Genomic DNA, 22363 nt, shown 5'->3' on the forward strand with positions numbered 1-22363 from the left:
GTGACCCTAGTTACTCTCCCTTACAATGTGACAACACACTCCTCCTTTCCACCCGGGTTGCCTGTGTCCATTCAGCCAGCTCCTGTCCCTTTCTGCCTTCTCATCTTGCCTCTTTAACAGGAGCCGCCCATTTAGTCTCGTAACTACTTAAGCTAAGAAGAACACTCCTCACGAGTATCGTTTTATGTCTTATAGTCCAGTCTAATCTTTGTCCGTAGAGTTGGCTTTGGGAATGGTTTTAGTTTTGGGCTAATGGAGAGTCCTGGGGCCTTGTCTTCTGGGTCCCTGCAGTCTCAGTCAGACCAGTAAGTCTGGTCTTTACGTGAATTTGAGATCTGCACCCCACTTTTCTCCTGCTCTGTCAGGGACTCTCTATTGTGTTCCCTGTCAGGGCAGTCATTGGTGGTAGCCGAGCACTATCTAGTTCTTCTGGTCTCAGGGTGGAGTCTTTGGTTTATGTGGCCCTTTCTGTCTCTTAGGCTAATACTTTCCTTGAGTCTTTGATGTTCTTCATTCTCCTTTGCTCCAGGTGGGTTAGGACTAATTGATGCATCTTAAATGGCTGCTCAGTAGCTTTTAAGACCCAAGATGCCACTCACCAAAGTAGGATGCAGAACATTTTCTTAATAAACATTGTTATGGCAGTTGACCTAGATGTCCCCTGAAACCATGGTCCCCAGACCCCTGCCCTTGCTACTCTGTCCCTTGAAGTGTTTGGTTGTATTCAGGAAACTTCTTAGCTTTTGGTTTAGTCCAGTTGTGCTGACATCCCCTATAGTGTATGTTGTCCTTCCCTTCACCTAAGATAATTCTTGTCTACTAACTAGTTAGTGAATACCTTTCTCCCTCCCTCTCCACCGTTGTAACCATCAAAGAATGTCTTCTTCTGTGTTTAAACCTTTTCTTGAGTTTATATAGTAGTGGTCTCATACAATATTTGTCCTTTTGCCACTGACTAATTTCACTCAGCATAATACCTTCCAGATTCATCCATGTTATTAGCTGTTTCGGAGATTCATCGTTCTTCATCGTTCCATAATACTCCATTGTATGAATGTACAATAATTTGTTTATTCATTTGTCAGTTGATGGACACCTAGGTTATTTCCAGCTATTTTCTATTGTGAACGGTGCTGCAGTGAACATGGGTGTGCATATATCTACTAGTGTGGCAGCTCTTATTTCTCTAGGATATATTCCAAGGAGTGGGATTGCTGTATCATATGGTAATTCTATTTCTAGCTGTTTAAGGAGGCACCAAATTGATTTCCAAAGTGGTTGTACCATTTTACAATCCCACCAACAGTGTATAAGTGTTCCTGTCTCTCCGCAACAGCTCCAGCATTTATTATTTTGTGTTTTTTGGATTAATAGTAGCCTTGTTGGGGTGAGATGATACCTCATTGTAGTTTTGATTTATATTTCTCGAATGGCTAATGATCGTGAGCATTTCCCAGTGTGTCTGTTAGCTGCCTGAATGTCTTTGGTGAAGTGTCTGTTCATATCCTTTGCCTGTTTTTTAATTGGGTTATTTGTTGCTTTTTGTTGAGGTTTTTCAGTGTCTTGTAGATTTTAGAGATTAGACGCTGATTGGATTTGTCATAGCCAAAATATTTTTCCCCAGTCTATAGGCTGTCTTTTTACTCTTTTGGTGAAGTGTTTTGATGAACATAAGTGTTTATTTCTCAGAGCTCCCACTTATCTAGTTTCTCTTCTGGTGTTCGTGCACTGTTAGTTATGTTTTCTATTCTGTTTATGCCATGTATTAGGGCTCCTAGCGTTGTCCCTGTGTTTTTTTCCATGATCTTTATCATTTTAGATTTTATATTTAGGTCTTTGATTCATTTTGAGTTAGTTTTTGTGCTTGGTGTGAAGTGTAGGTCTTGTTTCATTTTTTTACAGATGGATATCCAATTATGCCAGCACCATTTGTTAAAGAGACTGTCTTTCCCCAATTAATGGACTCTTTCCATTTAGGATGATGTTGGCTGTTGGCTTTGTATATTTCCCTTCTACTACTATTTTGCTGAGAGTTTTTATCATGAATGGATGTTGGACGTTGTCAAATGCCTTTTCTGCATCGATCGATAAGACCATGTGGTCTTGTCTTTTGTTTTATTTATGTGATGGATTACATTGATTGTTTTTCTAATGTTGAACCATCCCTGCATACCTGGTATGAATCCCAGTTGGTCATGGTGAATTATTTTTTTGATATAGTGTTGAATTCTATTGGCTAGAATTTTGTTGAGGATTTTTACGTCTATGTTCATGAGGAATATTGGTCTATAATTTTCTTTTTTTGTGGTTTCTGTACCTGGTTTTGGTACCAGGGTTATTTTGGCTAGAATTTTGTTGAGGATTTTTGCGTCTTTGTTCATAAGTTATATTGGTCTATAATTTTCTTTTTTTGTGGTGTCTTTACCTGGTTTTGGTGTCAGGTTATGCTGACTTCATAGAATGAATTTGAGAGTATTCCATTTTTTTCTATGCTCTGAAATACCTTTAGTAGTATTGGTGTTAACTCTTCTCTGAAAGTTCAGTAGAATTCTCCAGTGAAATCATCACGGCCAGGGCTTTTTTTTTTGTTGGGAGTTTTTTAATTACTTTTTCAATCTCTTCTTTTGCTATAGGTTTATTTAGTTGTTCTACCTCTGTCTGTGTTAGTTTAGGTAGATAGTGAGTTTCTAGAAATGTGTCCATTTCCTCTAGGTTTTCAAATTTGTTATAGTTCAGTTTTTCATAGTATTCTGTTATGATTCTTTTCAGTTAGGTGTTGTGATATCGCCCATCTCATTTCTTATTCAGGTTATTTGCTTCTTCTCCTGTTTTATTTTATTTTATTTATTTTTTTGTCAGTTTGGCCAGTGGTTTATCGATTTTTGTTGATCTTTTCAAAGAACCATCTTTTTTTTTTTCTTGTTAACTCTTTCAATTGTTTTCCTATTCTCTATTTCATTTAATTGTACTCTAATTCTTATTATTGCCTTTCTTCTGGTGCCCGAGGGCTTCTTTTGCTGCTCACTTTCTACTTGTTCGAGTTGTAGGGTTAATGTTTTGATTTTGGCCCTTTCTTCTTTTTGGATGTATACATTTATTGCTATAAACTGACCTCTGAGCACTGCTTTTGGTGTTTCCCAAAGGTTCTGGTAGCATGTGTTTTCATTCTCATTTGATTCTATGAATTTCTTTATTCCATCCTTAATTTCTTCTATAACCCAGTAGTTTCTGAGCAAGGTGTTGTTCAGTTTCCATGTGTTTGATTTTTTTTCCTTGCTTTTTCTGTTGTTGATTTCTAGTTTTATGACTTTATGGTCAGAAAAGATGCTTTGTAATATTTCCATGCTTTGGATTCTGTTAAGGCTTGCTTTATGGCCTAATACTTGGTCTGTTCTGGAGAATGTTCCATTTGCGTTTGAAAAGAAAGTATACTTGGCTGCTGTTGGGTGGAGTGCTCAGAATATATCCCTGAGATCAAGTTGATTGACTGTAACATTTAGATCTTCCATGTCTTTATTGAGCTTCTTTCTGGATGTTCTGTCCTTCACCGAAAGTGGTGTGTTGAAGTCTCCTATTATTATTGTGGAGCTATCTGTTTCTCTTTTCAATGCTGTTAGAATTTGTTTTATGTATTTTGAAGCCCTGTCATTGGGTGCATAAATATTTATTACGATTATATCCTCCTGGTGTATTGACCCTTTAATTATTACATAGTGTCCCTTCCTTATCCTTTGTGGTGGATTTTACTTTGAAGTCTGTTTTGTCAGAGATTAATATTGCCACCCCTGCTGTTTTTTGAATGTTGTTTGCTTGATATATTTTTTTCATCCTTTAAGTTTTAGTTTGTTTCTTTAAGTCTACGGTTTGTCTCTTATAGGCAGCATATAGATGGATTGTGTTGTTTTATCCATTCGGCAACTCTCTGTCTCTTTATTGGTGCATTTAGTCTGTTTATATTCAGCGTAATTATTGATAGGTATGAGTTCAGTGCAGTCATTTGGTGTCTTTTTTTGTGTATGTGTTGTTGACAATTTCTTTGTTCCACTTAATTTTCTGTGCTAAGTCGTTTTTCTTTATGAATTTTCTTTTCATCTTTTTCATTGTTGTTGATTTTGTATTTGCTGAGTCTTTATGTTTTTCTCGTTTTTTATTTTGATGTGGTGTAGAATTCTTAGTTTCCTTTGTGGTTACCTTAATATTTACCCCATTTTTCTACGTTTAAACCACTCTTTTATTTCTTTATATCTCTTTGACTTCCTCTCCATATGAAAGATCTATGACTACTTAGTCCCTCTTTTTTATTTTAATATTTTCATCTTTTACATATTGATGTCTCTGTTTCCCTATTTTCAGTGTTTTAACTTTATTTTTGTGACTTCCCTATCTAGGTTGATTATTGATTGCTCTGTCCTGTGTTCTAGTCTTGGGTTGTTATCTGATGTTACTGATTTTCTAACTGAAGGACTTCCTTTAGTATTTCTTGTAATTTTGGTTTGGTTTTTGCTGATTCCCTAAACTTCTGTTTATTTGGAAATGCCCTAATTTCGCCAACATATTTGAGAAGACGGTTTCGCTGGATATATAATTCTTGACGGGCAATTTTTTTCCTTCAAGGCTTTATATATGTCATCGCATTGCCTTCTTGCCTGCATGGTTTCTGCTGAGTAATCAAGCTTAGTCTTACTGACTCTCCTTTGTAGATTACTTTTCATTTATCCCTAGCTGCTCTTAAAATTCTCTCTTTATCTTTGGTTTTGGAAAGTTTGATTATAATATGTCTTGGCGACTTTCTTTTGGGATCTACCTTATGTGGGATTCGATGAGTATCTTGGACAGGTGTCTTCTCTTCTTTCACGATATCAGGGAAGTTTTCTGCCAACAAATCTTCAACAAGTCTCTCTGTATTTTCCGTTATCCTCCGCTGTTCTGGTACGCAAGTCATTGTAGGTTATTCCTCTTGATAGACTCCCACATAGTAAAGGGTTTCTTCATTTTTTTTTTTTTTTTAATTTTTTTGTCTGATTTTGCCTCAAGTTAAGTTGGTGTCAAGAGCTTTATCTTCGGTCTCACTAATTCTGACTTCCATTGCCTCATTTCCACTCCTGTGACTTTCTATTGAGTTATCTAATGCTGAAATTTTATTGTTAATCTGGCTTTCTGTTTGCTGTCTCTCTATGGATTTTTGCAGCCTGTGAAATTTGTCATTATACTCTCCTATAATTTTCTTCTTAAGTTCCTGTATTGCTTTGTCTGTGTGTTTCTTGGCTTGTTCTGTGTATTCCCTGATCTCATTCCTCATCTCTTGAAGAATCCTGTATATTAATCTTTTGTATTCTACCTTCGGTAATTTCAAGAAGTTCTCTTCCTCTGGAAGATTTCTTGATTCTTTGTTTTGGGAGCTTGTTGAAGCCATCATGATCTGCCTCTTTATGGGATTTGATATTGACTGTTGTCTCCGAGCCATCAATAAATTATTATATTTATTTATTTTATGCTTGCTTACTGTGTCCTAGCCTCGTTTTGTATTGATATGCCCAAATAGGCTGCTCGTGTGAGCTAGTTTGATTATTGGCACCTTTGAAGCTCTAACGTCCCGTCACCAGGTGGTTAGATCTGTTAGTAGGTATGTGAGCCCAGGATTCTGTTTAGCTTTCTTGTATGGATTCAGCTGAAGTGTCCAGGTAGTCAGTCACCAAGTGCGTGGTGCAGGCTCTTACCTACAGTCCTAGACAGGCAGGGGTGATTGGTGTAGGCAGAGGTATCTGGCTGCAGTAAGGGGTTACACCCTGAGCAACATAGGGGGCTGACAGCTGCCCCTGAGCATCTGAAAAGAAAGCACGTCCCTGCTCCCTAGAGCACATAGGTAGGTGAGTTTTGCAGCCAGACTATGGGCATCCAATTCTGTTGGCTATAAGGGCTGGGAGGCACCACTTATTCTTAGACCTCTTTTGTGGGTGGCTAGGTGGCATGGGTGGAGGCCAGCAGCCCTCAGACCCCTGATATGGGTAAGTGAAGACCTTGTTCAATGGGCAGAGCAATGTCAGATGTCACGAATCTGCCACTCCACCATATAGCTGATACAGTTGAATTTCGGCTTTGGGTATATACCCTGTTGTACTGTGCTAATGAGGGTGTAGACTGTTCAAATGGGCCCACACAGGTCTATGCAGGGGTGAAAGGCAAGTCCGTGGACCCTTTATGCCTGTGCCTAGGCAAAAGAGCTGTGCCTGCCCTGTGTTTCCATCTTAGGGGATCTGGCAGATTATTTTTTCCTGTTTGTTAATTTGTTCCCCTCCAAGGCTGGGAGAATGGCTCAGGGCGCATGACGGATCCTTCTTCCCGCCCAGGGGATGCAGCAATCACTGAAGCCGGCCCAGGATCCAACGCAGATCAGGGAGCGGGCAGGTAAATGGGAGAGAGGCTCTTCCCAAAGGGGTGTTTTTTGATCCACGCAGTTGGTTAAATGTGTGTACTTATGTTTTGCTGATTGACTGCTGCTTTTCACTGGTTCTGGAGGCTTGAGTAGAATCTTCGCAACTCAGTCTCTCCCGGTGTGGAAAACACGTCCTGAGCACTACTGCTTGCCTCAGTGTACATGCCAGCCGATCTAGCCTGTAGGATGCTGATTCCTGCTGGGTGAGGTCTGGCAACTCCTCACTGGTTCTGAACCGTCTCTCCCTCCCCCTGCTGCTCAGTCCAATTCCTCAACTTTGCCTTTGATGTTCAAGGCTCCTAGGTTGTCATATATAATTGATTTACTTGTTTTTTCGGGTCTTTGCTGTAAGAGGGACCCCAGGAAGCGTCTGGCTACTCTGTCATCTTGGCACACTGACCTTTTGCTTTCTTCACGTATGAAGTCCTTGATGTCATCCCTTAATTTGTCTGGTCTTCAGTCATTGGTGTTCAGTGCGTCAAATCTGTTCTTCAGATGGTCTCTAAATTCATGTGGGATGTACTCAAGATTGTACTTTGGCTTCATGGACTTTAATTTTCTTCAGCTTCAACTTGAACTTGCATATGAGCAGTTGATGGTCTGTTTTGCGTTTAGCCCCTGGCCTTGTTCTTACTAATGATATTAAACTTCTCCATTGTGTTTTTCCACAAATGTAGTCTGTTTGATTCCTGTGTATTCCATCTGGCAAGGTCCAAGTGTATATATAGTCACCGTTTATGTTGTTGAAAAAAGATACTTGAAATGAATAAGTTATTGGTCTTGCAATCTCTGACATAATTTCTGTCTCAAGGCCATATTTTCCAACTACTGATCTTTCTTCGTTTCCAACTTTTCACATTCTAATCACCAGTAATTATCAGTACATCCTGATTGCATGTTTGATTAATTTTAAACTGCAGTAGTTGGTAAAAATCTTCAGTTTCTTTGTCTTTGGCATTAGTAGTTATTGTGTAAATTTGAATAATAGTCTTATTAACTGGTCTTCCTTGTAGGCGTATTGATGTTTTCATATCAGTGACTGTATTGTACTTCACGGTAGGTCTTGAAATGCTTTTTCATAATGAATGCAACGCCGTTCCTCTTCAATTTGTCATTCCTAAAAATGTCATTTTTATTTACATGAAAAAACTATAAATGTTCAGAGGAATATGCATTTCAGGTTATTGCAGATTATTTCTAAGAGAATTTCTACAGGTGAAACGTAAAATTAACCAACAGTAGCATGTCATTGTATTTAAAATCATAACAAAAATCTTCTCTTTTGTCATGTTGCCCATGACAAATTACCGTGTTGTTGTATATTTAGAGCAGGGGTTGGCAAACTTCAACCTGCAGGCCAAGTCCAGCATGCTTCCTGTTTTTGTAAATAAAGTTTTATTAGAACACAGCAATGCTCATTTATTTATGTATTGTCTGTGGCTGCTTTCCCTCTACAAAGGGGGAGTCGAGTAATTGTGACAAACACTAAATGGCCTGCAAAGCCAAAAATATATATTATCTGGCTCTTTATGGAAAAGTTTGCAAGGTGTCAATACTGCATAATCTTTATGGCATTTTAGTTTCTTCTGGAGGTTAAAGCTGTGTTTCTCGGCATAAATAAAGCAGCCAAACACAAACCAATTGATCAAAGAAGCACTTCTGCCATATCTCCAATAATTTTCAGCACATATTAACTGACTGTTTTGCCATTTCCCTGGTCTTTTTTTTAGTCTTCCATCTCTGCAGTCAGTGTTGCCTTAAGTGCGTTTGTAAAAGCTTGTTCTTTGTTAAGCTAATTTACCAACTACAGCTTGGTGGAGAGGGTTTATTTGGTTGACTTGATTGATTTGGCCATGAATACTTTTATCCAATGTGCATTGCACCAAAAGCTCTCTATATCAGGTGTATTTTTGTTCAACCCTTTAGAAATTAGGAATTAATGAAAGAATATGTATTGTTGTATAGAAGTTAATTAATTTTATAAGCACTTGAGTTTAGATGTTTTCTTTACTGTGTTCTCTTAGGAAGGGATTATCTGTGATGTTGCTGTGATTTGTTTTCAATATCTTTTGAATTTCAATGATGTCGTTATTCTGATGGGAGCTTACTAAATTCGTCATTGTTAAAATTTCTGGATCATTTTTGTACAGCTTGGCCTCTTGAGAATCAAATGGATGTATTCTCAATTTCTTAAGCATATTTCCTAAGACCAAATATTTTAAGCAAGAGTTTCATATGGAATTCCTCGATTCATTATAATTCTTGAAGGCGTCAAAATTTCAGCATGGACATTCTCAAATTCACCTTCTCTCAAGTGCATTTTAGCTCCTCGTTCTCTCTTGATACCCAAATCAATGGATAAGGGATGACAGATTGATGAGAACTGACCAGTTAAGTGCTTTTAGTTTTTGTTATTTTTCTGTTCTTTGTGCATCTGAATTTCCAGATTATATATTCTTAATAACTGTGTATCCTTTTTCAAGCCATCTTCTCCATCATCAGTCTGATACAATTGATGTAACTAGCATAAAATGTTTTGAAGCTTTCTGTATTCCTATGTTCTTTCCATATTTCTATATTCTTAATGTAATTTTCTAAGATTCATGCTTGTCTTAAACCATAGTCTGTCATTCTTAGCATGTCAGAGCTTCCATTATTGTTTCATAGACTTCTTAGAGTAAATTCACCTAATAGTGAAAAACAAAAACAAAAACTCAGAATTCTCTTCAGAAATGGAGGTATATGGTTCATTTGGAGATGCAATTCAAGAATAGAATTAATGGATTTTTTTTCAGAATAATTTCTTGTGAACACACTCCGCATATAGGGCAGTAATATATGTCTGTTCATCATTTCTGGAAGTTTTTCAGTGTGAAATTTATCCTAATCATTTGTTTTAGTGCTCTAAGTTCCCATTTTCTTATTTTACCTTCAAGTTCCAGAAACTTGCAGAAAGCTGCTTAATGCTGCTTTTGAGTCATCTTCCTTCAACACTTTGAAATTATAGTTCTGATTTTTCAAATTCCCATTTGGTTGGATTGCTGTCTTCAAAGTGTTCTCTTTTTGTACAGGAGATCATTCTCTTTGGCAGATACCTTGGCTGCATCTCATTGTGGTTTTGATTGGCATTTTCTTGATAACTCTCGTTTCATTTGCTTATTTGCCATTTGTGTATTTTCCTTTGTGAAGTGCCTGCTCGTGTTTTTGTCCTTTTTTCAATTGTGTTGTCTTTTTCGTGTTGATTTATAGAAGTTCTCAGTATATATTCTGGATACTTTTCAGATATATATGTATTGCTTACCTATTTATTTTCTTAATGGTATCTTTATAAGAGATTTTTAATTTTAACAATGTTCAGTTGATCATTTTTTCTCTTGCTGTTGCTGAGAGTGAGGTAAATAATGATCGTGCTGCAGTTTCAGAATTGAATCTGGGACTGTTTATGGCCCATTGTTGGTTGTTTGAGCTATTGTAAAAATGGCATGGCGAAGGCCTCTGACCTCTAACTTCACAAGGGGGAAGGAGAATCAAAATCAACAGTGCAAAGCTGATTTCTATGATGCCGAGTTCAGACTCTTCTCTCCAGCCTTTTACCAATTCTAACACCAGCTGTCCCTCCCATGGTACTCTCTACTTGTGTGCTGGGTTCAATCACTCGTTGCAGTGGCCACACAGAACTCACAGACCATACTCACAGTTATGGGATTTAGTAGGGAAGTAAAAGGTTACAATTCAGGATCAGGACCAACTCAAGATACAGTTCTTCAATCAGGACAGACTCTTCTCAGCCGGGCCTGCAAGCAAGCCTCTCTCTGGCCCTTGGCCTCTTGGCCCCTGGGCCCAGCCTTTGCCTTGCTTGGGTGAGTATTACAAAGCTCTTTAGCTCCACCAGTTAGTGCCCAGAGGCATCCCACTCCACCAGCAAGCCTCCTGCACGAAGTCGCTCAGCTTTCTTGTTCCGTGGGCTGGGAAGCACACCCTTCTCCTGCCGGTTTCCTGGTTCTGCTGCTGCTGTTCTTTGCTGCACTTGCCGCTGCTTCTCGCTGTCTGCACTATCCTCCAGTGTTAGAGCTCTCTCTCTCTCTCTTTCTCTGTCTCCTGGGTCTAGGAAGTTGTCAGTGCAGGGACCTATGTCCAAAGGACACACTACTCTCCTACTTCTTTCTTGGTGATAGTGAGGTCCCCTCTTTCTGCCTATAGGATGGCTTATTTTAAGCCGAGCAGGATGGCAAAAGTGACCAGTTCCCTCGTTAAGAGTTCCATACACTTTATTTGCATGTTCCCACACCCACAAGAATGACATGCACCTTATTTGCATTATTGGCAACCTGTCCAATCCCCTTTGTGGGCCACAAGCACCTTATTTGCATAATCCCACTCAATCATTTGGTAGGAGTTGCAAGACCATGGCTAGAAAGGCCATATAAAAGTAATCCATCACACCACAGCTATTCATAAAATTATTAGAGATTTAGTAAAGATAACCTGTTTCTGTTGAGTCAATTCTGACTTATAGCAACCCTATAGGACAGAGTAGAACTGCCTTATGGGGTTTCCAAGGAGCAGCTGGTGGATTCCAATTGCCAACCTTTTGGTTAGCAGCCAAGCTCTTAACCAGTGTGCCACCAGGGTCCCTTATTAAAGATAGAGATTTCTTAATTCCTTAGCAATTAATATATGCCTATGGTTCTTTCTCTGTGTTGTTATTTCACGTTGTATGTGTTCGTTAAAATTAAAACTAAATTCCAGGACAATATGCATAATCCTTGGCTGAAAAAAATACGTTAATGTATACATTAATATAGCGTATATTCCTCTTGATATTTGCATAGTAATTTATTTTACATTTTTGATCTGAAAGACTACTTTCTGTATATTCTCTGTGGTATTTCTTGTGACAGTTATTTACTCTTACCTGCATTTTACACAGTTTCATGGTTATTATTCAGTCAGTCATTAGAACATTCTTGGTTTTTATTTCAGATATGTATTTGGAATGTGTTTTAAATTATTCTGTTAAAAAGATTCTTTCCTGAGTTAGTTTGATGCCTCATTCACGTGGGTCTTAACTTGAATTAAACATTTAGCATTAGAGTTCTTGGTTTGGGTAGGGCTTTTGAACACATTAGCATTACCATTCCTTAATTCTAAAGAAGCTTTTGGACTTTTATTAGGTATGTTTATCAAACATTGACTGTGCCATGCATTAAGCTAAGTTCTGTGGGTTACAAAACAGAAGCACAGTTTCTACCCTTAAGTAAATAGTTTTGTAGGAAAGATGAGATGTACAAAAATTAAAAGAATATATATTTCCCTATGTGTGTGTATTCTACATACCAGTAGCTGTGTATCAGTAGAGTTTGTGAAGGTGTGCATGTGTGTGAGTGTGAATGTGTGTGTTCAGACAGAGCACAGCTCCAGCTCACAGCAGTGTTAGAGACTTTGCTTCCTTTTGCTTTTATTAGGTGTCTTCTGTGTATATGCTAGATACTATGTTGGGGCTTTTTATATTTTATTTATATAAACGTGCGTGTGGGTGTCTGTATTCTTGAAGGTATAAGTAGTTTATTGGTTATGAAAGAGCATAGGCTTTAGAGGTAGTATTGGGTTCAAATCCCAAAACGATAAAATATTCATGGCCCTGGGAGCATGATTACCCAAAAGGCTAGAGAAATTACTGGATAAGAGAAGAATATCACTTTTATTTTTCATCTTAAAACAGGCGTATCAGGCTGTTGGATGGTATGCTGAATATGATATCGATTCACCAGAGAGAGTCAAGCCTTTTGTCTTAGCTATGAAGACAGTGAATTGTTAAAATAAAATGTCATGTTTCTGTGTTTCAGTTCTTCAGCATGTGAGCAAATAAAATTCAACCAAGGAAAGGTATTAGAGATAGCTGGATGCTGGTATGTTTTATGAAGGATTGCTAACATTATTGACATTTGTTTTGTTTAGTTTTAGTTAACTCTTTATAAAAGAGGAGACAGTTTTTCTCTATTGACAGAAGCAAGGAATATTTTCCCACAACCTGTTTGAATAAATTCCTTGGCATTTGATGATATAGTGTTCATATTTAGTAAATCGCTGTGAGCATTCTTACGCCATTTGCCTTTTGCAGGAACCCCAATTAAAGGAATTCTCTTTTCTGAGAACCCAGCACATGGACTTCATGCCAAAGGATCAGTTAAAACAGCAGTTTTTATACCCAGTTTTTCTAACAGGAGCACTTTACCTCCTTTCTTTGAGATTAGGTTGATTATTTTCCTATGGTAAATGCATTTTGAGTAGCACATTTTACCTCTTATAATAGAAACGTCACCAGCTGCACTTCTTTGCATAAAGGATGAAGTATAGCATGAGGTGTATAGAGTGAAATAAGTTACTTTTCTTTCATATTTTTTCCCTTACATTTGATTTTGCTTTGGCTTGAGTGGCTCATCCCTGAAGAGGCAGCAACTGTGGGCATGAATGTGTGGATGTATGAACTGGCAATGTGTGTGTGTGTGTGTGTGTGTGTGTGGTAAAAAGTAAATCTAATGAAGCATTTGCCATTTCTACAATTTTTACATGTATAACCCAGTGACATTGCTTACATTCATCATGTTGTGCAATCACTGCAGCTGTCCTTTTCCAAATTATTCCACCACTCTTAAAACAGAAGCTAAGTGTCCCCTAAGCAGTTACTCCCCCTGTTATGAATTGAATGTGTCCCCCCAGAATATGTATTATAATCCCTAATCTCTGTGCCTGTAGTTATAATCCCATTTGGGAATGGGTTGTCTTTGTTATGTTAGAGAAGCAGGATTAGTGTAGGGTGTGTCTTCAGTCAGTCTCTTCTGAGAAATAAAAGAGATTAAACAAGCAAGTGAGGAAGCAGAGATGGGGGAAGAGAGATGCCAAGCCACATGAAGATTGCCCAGGAGCAGAAGCTCAAAGAGACAAAGACCTTCCTTCAGAGCCGACAAATAAAGAAAGCCTTCTCCAAGAGCCAGCACCGTGAATTCAGACTTCTAGCCTTCTAAACTGTGAGAAAATAAACTTCTGTTGGTTAAAGCCACCCATTCATGGTATTTATGTTATAGCAGCACTAGATAACTAAGAGAGAATTTGGTACCGAAAAGTGGTGCTGCTGCTCTAACAAGTACCTACAATGTGGAAGTGGTTTTGGAATTGGGTAACGGGTGGAGACTGGAAGAGTTCTAAGGTGCCTAATAGTAAAAGCCTAGATTGCCTTGAAGCAACTGTTGTTAGAATTATGGACATCAAAGACAATTCTGGTGAGGGCTCAGAAGGAAGTGAGGAAAGCTATCGAGAAAGTCTCTGTCATCTTAGAGAATACATATGCGCCAGCAGCAGAATGTTGCTAGAAATGTGGACATTAAATGTGCTTCTGGTGAGGCTTTAAAAGAAAATGATAAACGGAAAATGGAAGAAGATTGATGGTTTTTATGCAGTGGCAAATAACTTGTCTAAATTATATTCAAATGTTTGGTGGAATGTAGAACTTCTAAGTGATGAACTTGCATATCTGGATGATGAGATTTCTAAGCAAGATCTTAAAGGGGCCACATGGTTTCTTATTGCCGCTTACAGGAAAATGCTGAAGGAAAGAGAGAGATTTAAAAATGAACTGTGCAAAATGAAAACAGAACTTACAGATTTGAAAAATTCTGTTGTACGAAATAAGGACACATGTCCCAGAATTTTCACCAGGGATGTGACTACACAATCTTCTGTTAAAAAGATTAAGCCTGTGACTGATGGATCTAACCAACTACCACAGCAGAAAACCCATCAGCTTAGACTGAAGGGGTTAGAGACGCAACGAAAGGAAAGAATTCTGCAGGCAGGAAACAGGCCAAAGGTGCTACATCTGTTGTCCTCCAGAAACACAAAAGGACCATCCAGAGACCAGCAGAACTGTTGATAGGAGCGTGGGAAACAGGGCCTTCTCGGTTTCAAAGGATGGGGCCACAGCCTGCTGGGTTTCATAGAGTTGGCTCTTCGCCAGCTCGGTTCCGGAGTGTGGGGCTGCCATTAAGGTGTGCCAGAGAGATGGGGCCGCCACCCAAAGCTGAGGGGGTGGGACTGCCATGCCCAAGGGGCAGAAGACTGGGGCCTGCCAGGGCCAAGGGGCTGAGGTCGCCACTCAGCTGGACCAGGAGAATGGGGCCTGCACAGAGTCAGGGGAGTAGAGTTGCCATCCCACTGAGCCTGGAAGGCAAAGCTGAAGCCCAGGGCTGAGGGGCCTTCACCCAAAATCCAGAGGGCATGGCCAACACCCAGAGTCTGGAGGACAGGGCCAGTGCCTAGATGGTTCCTGTTAGGAATATTGAATTGTCCCCCAAAAATGTGGGTCAGTTTGGCTAGGCCGTGATTCCCAGTATTGTGCGATTGTCCACCATTTTGTCATCTGATGTGATTTTCCTGTGTGTTGTGAATCCTACCTACCTCTGTGATGTTAATGAGGCAGGATTGGAGGCAGTTACGTTAATGAGGCAGGACTCACTCTGCAAGATTAGGTTGTATCCTGAGTCAGTCTCTTGAGATATAAAAGAGAGAATGGAGCAGAGAGACGGGGACCTTGTTACCACCAAGCAAGAAGAGCCAGGAGTGCACGCATCCTTTGGACCTGGGGTCCCTGTGCTGAGAAGCTCCTAGACCAGGGAAAGGTTGATGACAACGACCTTCACCTAGAGCCAACAGAGAGAGAAAGCCTTCCCCTGGAACTCGCACCCTCAATTCAGACTTCTAGCTTACTAGACTGGAGAGAAGAAACTTGTGTTTCTTGCTGTCTACTTGTGGTATTTCTGTTATAGCAGCACTAGATAACTAAGGCAGTCCCAAAGAACACAGGGTTATTTTCAAGCCTTGAAAGCTAATGTAAATTTTTGGACTTGCTGGGTGCCCATTATCCCTTCTTTCCCTCCAATTTCTCCCATCTGTAATGAAAATGTCTACCTTGTGCCTGCTTTACCATTGTACTTTGGAAACAGATAACTTGTATTCTAGATTTCACGGGTTCACAGATGAAGAATTTTGCCCCAGGATGGAATACACCTAAAGTCTCACCCGAATTTGATTTAGATGATTCAGAAAATGAGATTTTGGACTTGGAGTTGATTTAAGACTCTTGAGATGATGTGATGGGGTGAATGTATTTTACATGTGGCAAGGACATGAATTTGGGGGGGGGGGGCAGGGGACCAGAGGGGACACAATTCAATATTCATAACAGGGACCATCTAGGTACTGGTCCTGTCCTCCAGACTCTGGGTGTTGGCCATGCCCTCTGGATTTTGGGTGGAGGCCCCTCAGCCAATGTTACGGATTGAATTGTGTCCCCCAAAAATATGTGTTGTAAAACTTAACTTCTATTCCTGTGGTTATAATCCCATATGAGAATGGGTTGTCTTTGTTTTGTTAATGCTAACTAAGATAACTAAGACATCCCTTTTTCCTCTCCCTCCCACCCATGGTAACCACTAATAAACTCTGGTCTCTAAACATTTGCCTATTTCATATAAGTAGGATCATGTAATACTTGTCCTTTAGTGACTGACTTATTTCTCAGAATAATGTTTTTGTAAAGTTAATCCATGTTTGTAGCATGTATCATGTCCTAGCACCATTTTAAAGCATGTAAATGAAAAGACCTTGTACAGACCCAGATAGATATATGATTGACCATTAAACTCTCTTTCCTTATGTTTCCATAGGAGTCTCCCCAGGACAGTGCTATCACCCGGGATATTAACCGAACATTCCCAGCCCATGACTACTTTAAGGACACAGGAGGAGATGGACAAGATTCCTTATATAAAATATGCAAGGTATTTCATGTCGATAAAAAAAGACTCCATTTTGAGAAGTGGTTCTTATTCTTTGATATCTTACAAAAATCAACTACAAAGTTTAATTGGTATGTGATGGTCAAGAAAGCAAAAAATCAAAGGTAACAACACAATTTTAGATTCATTAAAGAATGGAAAGTAATTTAGAAAATAAAATGGTGGGCTTTCTTTTCCCCTTTTAATCTGAGGAGTTTCTGGTAACAGTTTCTTGGCTCCCATTTAGCCTTTCAAAAATTGGTTTTATGTTAAGAGCCTGTGAATCCTGTAGCAGTGCAAACTCCTATTCAGTATTTACATTGTAAGTGATGAACTTGGCACCTATAAGACCGTCCAACAGTGGGAAGTGCTGATGCCCATCTAGGTTATTCTCCTTCCTCTCTCATGACTGTGCAAACACCCTCATTAATTTCTCTTACTCTGCCTCACGCTGAAACAGAGGCCTCCCTCTGGGTGCTCAATCTATAGTTCTTCTTGCTCTACACTCTCATCCTGGCTGATGCTTTCTACTCCCAAAACTTCAGCTGCCACCACTGTACAGATGTTCCCAAATCTGCATTAGCACAAGCCTAAATTCCCAGCTGTACAAGTACATCCAACAAAAGATGTCTAAAAATACAGTTAATTTAAAAACATGTTTATTATGAAAATTTTCGAACATACACTAAGTTGAATAGTATAATGAATTTGTGTATATATATATATCCCCCACCCAGATTCAACATTTATCAACATATTGCCTCAGTTGCTTCATCTACCCCTTTTTTTTCCCCTGAAGTACTTACTTTAAAGCAAATCCCAGACATAATGATCCTAAATCCTTCACTATGCTACATCTCTAAAAAGTAAGGATATTTCATAAATAACTAGCTAACAAAATTAACAGTAATTCTTCAACACCATCCAGTAGCTACTTCATATTTAGATTTCCCTAAATATCTTTAATAAAGTTGGTTAGAATCAGGATCCAACAAGGTTCACATTACGTTTAGTTGTTATATCTCACTTTTAATTGAAAACAGTCTTTTTACCCACCCTTGCCACTGCCTTGCTGAAGATATAATTATTTCTCTATTAGTTTTCAGTTCCTTTGTCCACACTGAGTTTATTATGATTTATGTCTGTCATAGCTGTACATCCCTTTCTATCCACTGGCCTGGTACAGGCATGTTACCATATGTTACTGACACTTTTACAAAAGCTGCCTTGCCTTAGTCTCCCTGCCTTTGTGTTCTAACCTGTTTAGTATTTATTCTTTGTTGACCTCTCCATTGGATTGTTTCAGTGGCCTCCACAAAAACCTTTAGTGCTGCCGTATAACTCACAGAATTAAATAAAAACTCCTTAATTCATTTTCTGGTCCTAGATTCCTTAGCTTAGCATTCAAGGCATTTTGTAATATATCCTGGCTAATTTCTTGCTGCAAGAACCCCAAATATTTTATGCTTCAGCCACATTGAACTTCTCACTGTACTCTAATTTTTTTACTTTTCTAACCTCCCCACTGAACTGTGAAGTTCTCAAGGGCAGGAATCTTTTCTTATATATGTTAGCATCTGTAGCACTTGACATAGTGCCTTGCATGTAGTAGGTGTTCATTAAATGTTTGTGAATTAATGAAACACCCTTTCTTTCCAGTATTTCATTACGTTTCACATGAGCCTTATATTCCAGACATTTCCCAAAATATATCATGTACTTTCATGTCTCTATGCATTCCCTTAAACTCTTCCATCAGCCTGAAAAATATGCTCCCCTCCATTCTCTACATACAGATATTCAATACATAGAACTGGGCAGCATTTCTTTCTGTTGTACATAAGGTCACCATGAGTTGGAGCCGACTTCGCGGCAGCTAACAACAACATAATCGATTGAGCCATGTGCCGAGCACTTTACATGAGAGGACTGAATGAGAATAATACATCAGCTCTATGAGATAAATCTCTGATTATTGTAAGGCATGTAAGTAATGTGCCCAGGATCAGACCTAGACATTAGCATTTATGGGATTTGAGCCAACTCTGACTAATTCTAAAGCCTTTGCTGTTTCTTAACCAGTAAACGATTGATTTATACCTTAAAAAATATTTCCAAACTGCTTTCCAAAGAGCTGTGTTGGTATGTATTGCTACTATTTTTTTTTTAACAATCTTAACAACATTGGTATTAAATTTGTTAATGTTTATTAATTTGGTAGTTATAAAGGTGGAGTCTTATGTTACAAACTGATCATTTTTAAAGCTCTCTCTGCACATCTTCTATCACTGGTCTTTCAGTATGTTGTACTGTGGTGGCTTGCTTGTTGCTATGATGCTGGAAGTTATGCCACTTGTATTTTAAATATCAGCAGGGTCACACATGGTAGACAGGTTTCAGTGGAGCTTCCAGACTAAGACAGGCTAGGAAGGAAGGCCTGATGATTCACTTCTAAAAATTAGCCAGTAAAAATCTTACAAATCACAGCAGAACATTGTACAACTCACTTGCTTTGGACATGTTATTAAGACGGATCAGTTGCTAGAGGAGGACATCATATTTGGTGAAACAGAGGGCTGCTGAGAGCATGGGAAACTCTCAATGAGATGGATTGGCAAACTAGCCACAACAATGGACTCGAACATGCTGGCGATTATGAGGATGAAGCGGGACCAGGCAGTGTTTCCTTTTGTTGTACATAAGGTTGCCATAAGTCAAAGTAGACTTAATAGCAGCTAACAAGAATAACAATGCACACATCTTGTCTTTGGAAAAGTACACGTGTTTCTGATCCTGTAGTCCTCTCATGAGATAAGCTTTGATGAAATTAGGGGTATAATGAGATTACATTGAATTCTACCTGAATTTCTAAAAGCATGGTTATATATATTTTTTAAAGCTATAGTATATGTATATTTTTAAAAGCTATTTAATATATATATTTCTTAAAGTGTCACCAAAAGCTAATGATAAAACCCAAATGTATATGTATTAACTTGAGTAGGCTTTGGCGTCACATTTTGCTAAGTGATCTGAATTCTAAACTTATTCTAAATTGCTTTCTTGGAACACAGAGAACATTTACAAAAAGTAAATGGAGAATAAAGGGAGTTTCACCAGAAATGAATTTGTCAAACAAGCAATAACATTTTGAATCTACAGGAATTCTCCTTCTACCACAGCCTACATGAGAACTATAAATATTAATGAGGACTAAAAACCAGAGAGCAAACCATGAGGAATGTTAGATGTCAATATTCTGTTTAAAAGATAATGTTCAAAGGAGATGGGTAGTAATCATCTGCTGCCAAGAAAATACAAAATAAGAATTCCAGAGAAACCCACAGATGATTTCAGAGTAATCCCTCTTATCAGAAAAGTTATTATTGGCATGTGGAAAGAATCATTTTTTGGTATCTTTGCCAAGACTTCTTTCCCAGAAAGAAAAATGAGTAACATTTACAGTGAATTCCTGCTATGTGTGAGGTACTGGCTAGGTTGAATAGGACATCATCGTAGTCCTCAAGAAGCTCACAATCCAGTAGTGAAGATGGACATTGAAAACATTGTGGTAAGTGGTATAATAGACATGCGTGTGTGCCAAACGCCAGAGAAGCACAGAGACGAGAGGAGTTAAGTCTGGGGGAATAGGAATATGTTTGGGGCTTGAAGAAGTAGTGGGTTTTCAAGCACAGAAGAGGAAAAAGCACATCCCATGCAGAGGGAGCAGCATGAGCAAAGACAAGGAAATACGAGAACCTTTTTTTAGTGCTGAACTAGATTTTGCTTAACCTTTTCCACCCCTTGCTCACAGGAGTAGTATGGTGACAGTTATATTTATTGTAAAGAAAAGGTTGAGACTGGAGAGAGATGTTGGTATTATTCTTTGACTATCAAAGTGCCACAGTGGGATGTGGGTAGCATCTACCAGGATCCTACAACCATGGCCCACAAGTGACTGTTTACACTTCTTGTTTTTTTTCCAGGCTTATTCTGTGTATGATGAAGAGATTGGCTATTGCCAGGGCCAGTCATTTCTTGCTGCTGTGCTGCTTCTCCATGTGAGTAATTAGGTCTCTGTTAATGACCTCCATATGGCCTGCCTCAGTTATACTAACCTTACACTTGAGCACGGTTTCATACTGGGTTTGGCCAGACTCTTCAGCATGAATTTTAACTCTAGCATCTAGAAACTTTTTCCTTAAATTAATAAAATATCATTATGGAAGAGAAACAGAATAAATGGCAGTGTTGAAAACTAGTACACAGTAGACTTTGTTTTTATTACTAGGAAGGTTGGATAAACTTTAGTCTTGGTTGCAGCCTTAGGGACATTTTATCTTCTCTTAAATTGCCACTTTCGTTAATATTTGTTTTGGGATTTATGTATTGGAGTGGAAGGAAGACAGAGAAGTTGGTTTTCTTTCGTGCTATTTTATTCATTCATTCAGTGAAGACTCTCCCTCCCAACTTTTTTTATTTTGAAAACTTTCAAATCTACAGAAAAGTTGGGAAGAAATATGATACAGTGAACACACCCACATACTGTTCACCTAATTTGCCAGTGAATACTCTTCCACATTGCTTTCTCTCTTAGTCTCTATCCCCTTCCCCACTCTATCCCTCTCTTCCTCCACATACAAACACACACACACACATTTTATTTTGAATTATTTGAAAGTAGGTAGCAAACATCATGATATTTTACTCCTAAATACTTGAGCATGTATCTCCTAAAGACAAGGGCATTCTGCAACATAACCATAATACCATGATCACATGTAAGAAATTCCACATTGATTCAGTAATGTCTGATACATAGTCCACATTCAGTTTTCCCCCAAATGTCTAGGTAAACTCCTTTATACCTTTTTTTTCCCCCCAAGATCTAATCAAGATTCAGGCATTGAATTTGGTTGTCATTTCTTTGTATTCTCTTTTAATCTAAACAAACCCCCTGTCTTTTTTGTGCGTATCATGCTATTGACACTTTTGAAAAATTTAGGCCAATTGCTTATGAAATGTTCCACATTGATTTGTGTGATTGTTTCCTCGTGATTAGATTCAAGTTAAAATGCTTTGCAAGAATACCACACAGGGGTGTCAGCAAAGAATTTTGACCACCTGTTATGACCTATACTGTGCTGGACATCAGGAGTAAGCTAGACTTGGTCCAAATCCTCATGGATGCAGAGCTAGTGAAACCAAAATAATCATACAAGTGTATCACTATTAATTTCAAGGGTGCTATGAGGTGCCTGAAAAGACAGACTTGGTGATCTGCTTCTGAAAGGTCACAGCCTTGTAAACCCTGTGGAGCGGTTGTACTCTGCACAAATGGGGTCGCCATGAGTCAGAATAGACTTGAGAGCAACCAACAACAAATAATAAAAATACAATATTTATAACAGTATAATAGTATAATAAAAAGTTTGATGCAAGATTATAACAAGGGACCCTTATTTAGATTAAGGAGCTAGGAAAGGCCTCTCTGGGGAAGTGACCTTTAAAGTGAACCTTGAAAAGTGAGAGAGGAGGTATCCATTCTCTTTTGTACTTTTCTGTATCATTTAACTTTTTTTATGTATTGTTATGAAATAATAAAAGTATTTTAAAAAGCAAAAGAATGGAGAATAGAGCATTACCAGCAAAGGGAGTAGTATAGTATGTAGAAGCCATAAAGTGAGGAAAATGTGGCATATGGAAGGAGCTGAAAGAAGGGCATTGTAACTGGAGCCTCATAAGTGATGAGAGTGGGAGAGGGAACCAGAGAGGTAGACAAGGACCAGCTTAGGAAGGGCCGCGGAGATCAGGTCAAGGAATCTGGATTTTGTTTCTTTATACAAGGGGAAGCTTTTGAAGGGTTTTTAAGCCATTTTGTGTAGGTTGCAATACAAGTAAAACGAAAACCACTTTGTCTTTTCTTAATGTGAACCTAGCTTGTTGTGTTGGTAGGCATGTAAAATTACAATGAAGCTATGACATTAATAAAGGAGTTAAGTTTTAAAATTTGGTTTTGTTTTGTTGTTTGAATCAGATTTTATATCTCAGAGTCTCACAAGCTTGTCTGGTTTGTCTTTGTTCTCAACTTCATTCC

At 38.6% G+C, this 22363-nt stretch overlaps 1 protein-coding gene and 1 pseudogene across 15 annotated transcripts in view; one reads left to right on the plus strand and one right to left on the minus strand.

The window, feature by feature from the left end:
- RABGAP1 (RAB GTPase activating protein 1) overlaps nt 1-22363 on the plus strand; it is a 204403-nt gene that overhangs the window by 141941 nt on the left and 40099 nt on the right. For all 15 annotated transcript variants that reach the window (XR_002823991.1, XM_023730701.1, XM_023730709.1 and 12 more), the window contains 2 exons: nt 16156-16269; nt 20253-20327. Coding sequence is in view for 14 of the 15 variants with exons in the window: in XM_023730701.1 (XP_023586469.1) it covers nt 16156-16269; nt 20253-20327 (189 nt within the window). In the remaining variant the exon portion in view is untranslated. The remainder of the gene's footprint in view (nt 1-16155; nt 16270-20252; nt 20328-22363) is intronic.
- On the minus strand, nt 7348-11369 carry LOC105756238 (COP9 signalosome complex subunit 2-like; annotated as a pseudogene).

The sequence above is a fragment of the Trichechus manatus genome, unplaced genomic scaffold, assembly GCF_000243295.1.
Source record: "Trichechus manatus latirostris isolate Lorelei unplaced genomic scaffold, TriManLat1.0 scaffold00038, whole genome shotgun sequence".
NCBI classification, from domain to species: domain Eukaryota; kingdom Metazoa; phylum Chordata; class Mammalia; order Sirenia; family Trichechidae; genus Trichechus; species Trichechus manatus.